The sequence below is a fragment of the Eublepharis macularius genome, chromosome 13 (assembly GCF_028583425.1).
Source record: "Eublepharis macularius isolate TG4126 chromosome 13, MPM_Emac_v1.0, whole genome shotgun sequence".
Taxonomy (NCBI): domain Eukaryota; kingdom Metazoa; phylum Chordata; class Lepidosauria; order Squamata; family Eublepharidae; genus Eublepharis; species Eublepharis macularius.
In genome coordinates this window covers 33,599,191-33,608,293 of record NC_072802.1, presented here as the reverse complement: position 1 = coordinate 33,608,293, position 9,103 = coordinate 33,599,191, and the positions used below count along the sequence as shown (strand labels likewise).

General features: G+C 42.2%; 1 protein-coding gene across 1 annotated transcript; it reads left to right on the top strand.

Moving 5' to 3' along the window:
* The first annotated feature begins 1,041 nt into the window (after positions 1 to 1,041).
* Positions 1,042 to 8,346, top strand: UBE2A (ubiquitin conjugating enzyme E2 A). The gene is made up of 6 exons (XM_054996986.1): positions 1,042 to 1,411; positions 1,662 to 1,742; positions 4,751 to 4,776; positions 5,498 to 5,587; positions 6,364 to 6,452; positions 6,993 to 8,346. Exons 1-6 carry the CDS (start codon positions 1,368 to 1,370, stop codon positions 7,119 to 7,121), a joined length of 459 nt encoding a protein of 152 aa, XP_054852961.1. The 5' UTR covers positions 1,042 to 1,367; the 3' UTR covers positions 7,122 to 8,346.
* Positions 8,347 to 9,103: the final 757 nt, after the last annotated feature.

The window sequence follows — 9,103 nt, the reverse complement described above, 5'->3', positions numbered from 1 at the left end:
ATATTATCTTTTGATACAATGGAAGATAATTTAGTTAAAATAGAGGCAATCCATAATTTGCAATAAAATTTGTAATGAGGGCATTCCAGTATCAAATGCGATAGGGAATAATCCCATGCATATTATAATAATTCTAGAGGGGTAGCCCAATGAGGTTGCTGCAGCAAAATTAAAGCAGGACTCTAGTGGCACCTTAGCATAACCCATCCTTTGCATGTTTGAAATAGTTTAGCTAAACATTTATGTGATCTCTGTACTTGGATCTGCTTATCAAATTTTACCTACACTTTCCTTAGATCTGATGTTAACCCTACTTTGCCTGTCTATCAACAAAAGGGAGTGGTCCTCACTCAATCCAAAAGGATGGACTGGTTAGGGTTTTTTTATCGGATTTAAACTGGCCTCTTTTTAGCATCCTCCTGCCCTTCGTTTGTCGCTTTTGGTATAAATGTATGTGCCTAACAGATGTACGCTTCTATGAATTCAGCAAGCCAAGCGCCGACTCACAAACGTTTATTCTGGAATGAATTGCACTGAATCCCTGTTTAACCCTATATACACTTACTCTAGTCTACTTTTATTTATTTCCATCGGGTTTAGAGGATGACTTTGCTTAGGATTGCACTGTAAGGCTCGCAACCCTTACTCTGGAGTAAGCCTCACTTAACATACCGACTTTTCTCTCCGCAAAGAATAGGGTAATTCTGCATTGGATTGCACTGGCAGTGTTGTAATGCCAAACGAGGCCCCGCCCAGAGGCGGCCCGTTCCATCATTTGCCGACCAATAAGAAAGCGACGGACCGAGACGAACCCTGGACGGTACTGTAATGGTTTATTCGCCGGGGTGGTTTCTGTCCCTCCCTGCCGACTGCCTCGGCCATTGGGAACCGTTCATAATTCTCATGTTCGCCTCGGCCGCCGGCACTTCTCTGCGTTCGCCTTAACGCATCCAGTTTCTTCGGGCGGAGCCTGTTTCTGTTGGGGCACAGCGGTCCCACCCCTTTTTGGCAGGTCCCGCCTCCCTCCCCCTAATAGTCAGCAAGGTGGTACAGCTCCAGCTGGTTCTGCTGTATCGACGGCCGCGTCGCTCTGCGCTCCCCTTCTCCGCGCAGCGGTGGTGGTACAGTCCGGTATTGCCGAGCAGTCGCGACCATCGCCGTAGTTAAGGCGCCGGTCGGTTTCTCGTCTTTCCCCCCTCTTTGTGAAGCGCAGTGGTAGCGCCCGCTATCGCACGGGAGTCGCTACCGCCGCCACCTCACTCGGAACCAGCCGCCGTCGTCTCGTCAGGCCGGTCGCCTCTCTCGCCTCCCTCCGGCCCGCCTTCCCTGGGTCGGTGTATGAGTGATTTATAACCGCCAGCCCCGTCATGTCCACGCCGGCCCGGAGGCGCCTCATGCGGGACTTCAAAAGGTAATGCTGAAGGAACGGGGGAGGAGGAAGAGGTGAGGCGATCCAACATGGCGGCGGTGGAGGGAGCACTACGCTGCTAGCGTAGCGCGGGAGCCACGCTCGTAAAGCTCTGGGTTGCGCCTCTTGCGTAGGGTAGGCGACTGCCCCCAGAGCGGAGCGGGGAGGCTACGTCGTTTGCGCGCATTGGGAGGAAAGCGAGCCTCCCTCTCGGTCCCGTTTCCACCTTCTCTTTCTTTCTTCTGCCCCCCAGACTGCAGGAGGATCCCCCGGCTGGAGTTAGCGGAGCCCCTTCTGAGAACAACATCATGGTTTGGAACGCGGTCATCTTCGGGTGAGTCCGGCATTTGCCCTGACAAGTGGCTCCTTGCTTCTTGGGGTTGCTATTTGCTAACCTCCAGGTGGGGACTGGAGATCTCCTGGAATTACAGCAGATCTCCGGACATATCGGTTCCCCTGGAGGAAGTGGAAGCTTTGGATGGCAGACTCTGTGTCATCACATCCCTGTTGAGCTCTCTTCTCTCCCCAGGCACCATCTCTAAACCTTTGGGAATTTCTCAAGGCAGAGTTGGCAACCTACTCTCTCCCTTCGAAGTATATTTTGGTGCATTTTGTGTAGCACTTTCAAGGGTTTTGAGTGCTTCATATTGCAAATTGCCTAACGTAACAGGCCTAAAAGGAAGATGTAGCAATAGGATTGTAGAAGGGGAGAGGGAGGTTGGCTCAGGATGCCTGGAGACAGAAACGAGATCTGAACTCGAAGATTATCAGCTGCCTTTAATCTTCCCTTCACCCTTCCTAATATTATTGCTAATAGAGATTGGCTTTTCAAAAGCTGAAAGCCTTTGCAGGCATTGTTGTAATGTTTCCAGTGGCTTTGGGAGCTAGTATTATTTCCCTGTTTTGATGGGGAAGGGGGAGAGAGTGGTTTGCCTTAGCCCAGCTAATAGCCTCGAGGGGAAGCTTGAACTTGGGGCTCAGCCCATTATGCTATAGCATTATGCTATAACAGCTGCCCAGATTGGCTATCTCGAACCTTTGCAGCTGAAACCTGAAACATTAGACCTACTCACTCTTATTCCACATTCCTTTGCCTGCTGTTATCTTTGCTTTTTCTGTCTCTTTAACCCTCTTTGATAATTTTATTTGACAAAAAAATGGAGCTCATATTTCATTAGAGAGGGGTGCAGCTTTCTTGTGGGTTGTGATCGGCCCATTTGATCCTTCAGGATCTGACAAAGTGATCTCTGGATTGCAGAATCTTATGATACAATAAATTTATCTTTAAGGTGTCACAGGCAACTGTATTCTATTGAACATATGAAACTTCCATATAGTGAGTAACATTGGTCTGTCTAGTTGAGCATTTTCCCCCTCAGATTAGCAGTGGTTTTCCAGCGTGTAAGGCAGAGAAGCCATTCCCGTACCTTGTATCTAAGCACCTGCAACCAAAAACACTAGATACTGAACTGTGGATAGTGTTTCCTTGGACAATGCAAAGCAGTTGCTGTACCACTGACCCATAAGCTATTACTCTAGTAAGGGCCTCTTTCATCATCCAGATTTGTCTATCTGTGTTCTCAGTTATAATTATCAACATATCTCATTATCAAAACTATATCCTGTTATTCTAGCAAAGAGGTCAGGTCTGTCCATGTAGGGTTGTCCCACTTTTATCTAAACGACAACAAAAGCAGGTTGGGTCTCAGTATTGTTCCTGTATGTTCAGAAGTACCTGGATTGCTACTAACAGGCTCCTGAAAGAAAAAAGTATTTTTCCAGGAAGCTTGTCTGTTTTTGCTGATCTTCTCATCAAGGAACCCCCTAGGAAATTTCAAAGAGAGCAGTTTGAAAGCCAGTATTCTTACATTTTTATCCTGCCCTTCCTCTAAGGAGCTCCAGTTGGTAGACCCTTTGAAATAGCTCAAGCAGAGAGTAAGGATAATTGGCCCAAAGTCACTCCGCGGGCTTCAGAGATTAGTGGGGATTTGAACCTGGATCTTGCCAGTCCCTAAATGGCTCAGTTCATCACACTGATTTCCGAATCTATAGAGCAATTTTCTTTCCCATCCCATTTGATCTTTCTTTCTTGGGATTCCTTTCCTTTTTCAGATTTTCAGCATGTTCCATATCTTTAATGACCTCCTCTTGTATCCACAAGTGTTAAAATTGCTGAAGGAGGCCTTGTTTAGAATGTCCTTACCTTCTCCAATAAGAGTACTAGGAACAGGGCTGTACTGGTGATTGTCACTGGTGCTGAAATGTGCTCCCAAGGGAGGACTGCTGAGCTGGTTCTCTATTGAACTCTCTGAAAGTAGTTCTTCAGGAACTGTGGTGCCAGGGAGGTGGCTCTTCAGGTGAGTCCAGCTCAACATTCTGTTTACTGTTTTATCTATAAATGGTTTCAGGTAGTCTTTGGGGGGGATTAACTTTTCTATTACGTTCTGTGTAAGCTGCTTTGAGAATGTAAGCGAAGATACGAAATATAAATTATCCTCGAGCCTCAGTGATGCCATCCTTTTTTAGACTTTCCTCCCTATTGTATGCCCTACTAAATGGGTTAGAGAAACACTCGGTTAACGCCTCCCATGTTTATAAGCTATTATATTCACAACTCATTCCTTGCAAAAATTAAGCTTGTGTGCATATATATGTGCATTGGCGCACAGTCTTTCTTGCCTCTATTTTTTCCTCTTTGAATTTACTGTACATTCCTTGGTGTAGAGACCTGCCTTACTGCTTATGTTATCCCTCTAAAATGCACACTGATGTTACTAAGAAATCATCAGGACTGTCTGAAGATTTGGTGGAAGTGCTCAGTGGGGTCTGTTTAGCAGTATTCAGAGGAGGAACTGAAATTTCCATCTTGATATGGAGAATTTACCTTGTCACTTATGGTGAGTGCAGTTGCTGGTTGATTAAAGCCATTGTGCTGCTGTCTTGTTAAAAGACTCACTAAGTACCACTGACTCTGAGAAGGAAATATAAGCAGGCCATGTGTGCTAGGAAAGTTGTGCTATACTCTTTTAACAGTAGACAGTGCTATGGAGATTGTGTGTATAAGTCTATCCTGCTTTGGTCCTGGATGGGCACTTGGATTAGGGCGGAGAAGGAAGATGAGCAGCAGCTGCAGGGTAGAAGTAGGTGACTGACCCTAATTAGTTCTTTTCAAGAGAAGTGGTGACCCTGATCAACATTATTTCTTCTTAATTCTTGCTCATTCTTAGTTCTATTTCTCTGCTAGGGATGGCAAAAATAAACAGAGTGTCTTGTAAATGCGAACTGCCAGTTCAGTAGTGCATAACTGCACGCTAGACACTGACATGCTCTCCTTTTTTTCAGGCCTGAGGGAACCCCTTTTGAAGATGGTAAGTGTTCAAACATCTCATTCTCCAATTAGTTAAACAAAACGTTGGTATGATCCATATATTATCTACTGGAATTCCACATCAAAATATCATAATTTCCTTTTCTATTATTAAAGAAGATAATGTTAGTGCCTGTGTGTATATAATGCTTAGAAATTTGCTGTGTGATGCTGTGCATTTTTACTCAGATGTCAGTCCCACTGTGGAATTTATTTCCAGCTTAGTATGTGTAGAATTGCAGCTTTCCATTTTTTTTCTACAGTATGATCTATTCAGCGGGTTATCTGTTCACTGCATCTGTTTGCTTGCACATGGAAGCAAGGATTTAGGCTGCAATTCTCACCTGCTTTGACAGAGTACTGTTGATTTTTATGAGGCTTAATAAATATTTCTTGGTCTCTAGGCAAATATGGCCTGAAGGAGTGAGGGAGCTGTTGGTTTGCCATTTGGGAGCTATCCTCCATCTCATCCCCCCATCAGTGTAAATTGCTTCCTCTGAGAGAGAAAGGGGAGAATACCCAGTCCTCTTCCTCCCCCCCCCCCCTTGCATAGCTGAAATAACTGCTGTGGAAGACAAACTTTGATTGTCCTCTAAAGGAAGTTTCTATATGCTTGGGGCTTCTGCATTTGGGGCCATCATCAGTGGGGCACAGGGAAAGTTCGCTTGTAAAGCACAGTCACTCTGTGAAAAAGATACTTAGAATTTTTCTCTCAATTGCAGGAACTTTCAAGCTTACAATAGAGTTTACGGAAGAATATCCAAACAAGCCACCTACCGTTAGATTTGTGTCTAAAATGTTTCATCCAAATGGTATGTGCCCACCTGAAATACAATGATATGTAAATAACTGCAATAATTATAATAGAAAGAAATGGACTGGATATAGTGGTTAAGATTTTTTGTCTATGTTTCCCTTAAAGTTGTGTCACTGAAAATCTCATTCCACTTAGTTGCTAAATTCCTCATTTATTAGATGCTGCACTGCTGTAACAACTGTTCTCTGAGGTGGAGAGTTTCTTAATATGAAGCTAGAACACCGTCTTTGATTCTATTAAGTCTAAATAATTGCGCTACAATTCAGTCTTGAGATAACTATAACCATTGTTCTTAAGTTTTATCTCCTTTTGTCATTTCAACTGTATTATAGTATTTTTTGTAACCAGAACAAATTAACACTCTGGTTTTCTTACCACTACTGATGTTTTCATAAATTAGCTGTAATTTCATAAATTACTTTAAATAGTATTCCTGTCTTGGATTTAAGGTCAGCTTTTGTTACCTGCATCAATCTTTCAAGGGAAATGTGGTCATGCTATTTAATCCTTACTTGGAATACAGTGATGTGACTAACTCCATTATCATAACTGTGAGGTCACAAAGAAGCAAGTGAACTTACAGATCTCCAGAGCCTTTTCCATAACTTATGTGGCAATCAGATAATTGACCAAGCTGTCAAACACATGCTGTGTGGGTGATATTAGATGTTTATACATCCCATGGCAGTGAGCTGTGAGTGGCAACCTGGCAATAAAAAAAAAAATTAATGATTGCATCTTGTTATGAAACTCAGTAATTTCCTTTTGTAGTCTATGCAGATGGTAGTATATGTCTGGATATTCTTCAAAATCGTTGGAGTCCTACCTATGATGTATCATCCATCTTAACATCCATACAGGTAATATTAGCAGTATTGATGACAACTTGCCGGTACATTGTGGGTTCTGTTTATGTACCAACCATGACTATAGAAACTGTATTGAATGAGAACAAAATCTGAGTCCAGTAGCACCTTAAAAGACCAACAAAACATTCCAGGGCATAAGCTTTTGGGAGTCAAAACTCTGTCAGATATCTGGTGTTATCAAGTATCTGTTGTGAGCTTTGACTCTGTATGAAAGCTAGTTCCTTGGAAAATTTTTGATGATCTCAAAGGTGTTACTGAACTTTGTTCAGTAGTGGAATTTTGTTCCACTACTACACACTAACTTGACTATCTGCCTGTACTGTATGATTAACTGTCTGCCATGGGAAAAGTAGCAGTTCTTGACTATTGAAAAGTTATACCACTTATTAAACAATGAATGTTGCGAGTAAAGGGTATGGGTGGGCCTAAGATAGGAGACCATTTACATACAGTTTTTCTTGAGTTTATCTAACCAGCCTGCATGGAAAAACCCCTAATGAAGACTGACATATCTTTTCTTTTTTAAAACAGTCTTTACTGGATGAGCCTAATCCAAACAGTCCAGCAAACAGCCAGGCAGCTCAACTATACCAAGAGAATAAGCGGGAATATGAAAAACGGGTTTCTGCAATAGTAGAACAGAGTTGGCGTGATTGTTGACCCTGGATGATGCAAATGAACACTCTGATGAGGAAAATATATGTATGAAGTGTCTGAGTCATCCTCCTCCTAGCATCACTGCATTTACTTTGAAAGCAAAATAGCTGTTGTGCTGTTGCTACCCACCCTCGCTGAAGCTTCTTTCTCCTTGGACATCAGAAAGCACCCCTTCCCTCCCCCTTGAGGTCAAATGTACTGTACTTGGGTTACTTGTAAAAGAATTGCTGAGGCTGAATTCCATCTCCAGTCTTAGGGCAGTATTGTGCATTTCTGTAGTGTACACTAAGCTTTTAATTGTAATTGTGTTATACACAGTGATGCTTATGTGTAGCTTGATTTAAAAAAGGGATGTTTATATACAATATACATTTTTAACTATGACTCAAGTGCTGATCTGTCCAGGCTGGTCATTTAACTGCTGGTATCATCACTGCATCTGTAAGTACTATATGAAGAACTAACTTTCCTGCAGGTTCTCATTCTATACTTTTTTCCTGTTCAGCAATGTGATAAAAGTATTTGCAATTGCAAAATTAGATTCCATTTCAGACTGATAGTGGGGTGGGGGAGAAGGGGAGGAGGTTGCTCTCTGCTTCTATGGGTCATGTGCAAAGTGTGGTAACATACTCAAGGTTAAGTGCAATGTATTCTTTCTGTAGGACTGATAAGGATATTGCTAATTGGCTCTGAGTTGTTGAGTATGGCTACATTGAAGGGTGTAGTACTAGATATTAAAATAATTTGGCTAAAGGTGAGAATGTAAGGGGTAAACAGTATTTCAAGAACGGGCTTTAAGATTTTAATACTTCCATGAGTTAGTGGAAAAGAGAACCAGCCCCTACCACTTTGCTTCCTGTTGAAAAAGTAGGAAGTTTACAAGTGCTACATACTGCATGTTTTGTTCTCTTCTCTGCCCCCCCCCCCCCCGTTTTACAAAGCTGTTCAGTCTTTGAAAAAGCATTTTTGTAAAGCTAAGTTTGTACATTCGGATACCTTAAGCAGCAGTGTGGGAGGAGACTGATCAGTGTGTTTGTCTGCTCTTCCAGTGTCTTCTGTGTATACATTGAACTGTTGAGTACAACTTTGCACAAGTAACCCATGTAAGAAACTGTACATTTTTCAATTACTTGTAAATAAATGTGTAACCTTAAGTGCTTACTGTTTAAAGAGGCAAAACGTGTAACTGTAGTCACTAGCAAAGATTTTAAAAGGTACAATAAGTTGATGTCGGCCAAGATCTCACTCTGCCTTATAGAGTTGACAGTGTGCTTTTAGTTCTTCCAAGCAATGCCAGTTATTATGTACTCTTCAGATAAACATGGTATTTAAGAAAGATAGCTTCTGTCACCAACTGAAAGTAAGGTTAAAATGTGTAACATAATGCTCAGCAAAGTATGTGGATGGGTTTGGGGCCCCCTGTGCTTTTGACATAGTTCAGGAAGAGTATCTGTTAAGCCTTCTCTATCATGTTCTTAAAGCGTTTAGTTAACTAAGTACATAGTTGCCATTTGTTTTACATTTATTGTATAGCTAGACCAAGTTGTCCCTTTATAATGGGGTAGCCTCTAGGTAGTATTCTCTGCCTTCAAGAGGAAAGTTGTTGCTGGTAGCAGTGCCTAAGGAAAACAGTATGTAGGAATGTGTATTGATGAGCTTGGAAGAAAAAGGAATAAAGCATCTTAACCAGTCTCTCTTGACCTGATAGAGCAATAGACCTCTATGGAGATTTCAGGTAGTAAAAAGGGATCTTCGGAAAGGTCCCTTTTTACTAGCAAATAATTTTCCATATTTTATAACTATACAGGTTTGTACTTTATTTTCTACCTCCACAGGTTTGTACTTACCCAGTTTCTTACAAAAGATGGATAACTTCATAGTCTGAACTGCTTTATAAGGTAGCTTTCCTATACATTTACATCTGGGATTATGGCCCACTGAATGCTGCTCTTTCAATGTGCCACATCAAATAACTGGTTAAGATG

Bases quoted from the DNA above. Each gene is read 5' to 3' on its own strand.
- UBE2A (XM_054996986.1), top strand. From the start codon at position 1,368: ATGTCCACGCCGGCCCGGAGGCGCCTCATGCGGGACTTCAAAAG. The intron at 1,743-4,750 runs GTGAGTCCGGCA...CCTTTTTTTCAG, and splicing joins TGGAACGCGGTCATCTTCGG to GCCTGAGGGAACCCCTTTTG. The intron at 5,588-6,363 runs GTATGTGCCCAC...TTCCTTTTGTAG, and splicing joins TAAAATGTTTCATCCAAATG to TCTATGCAGATGGTAGTATA.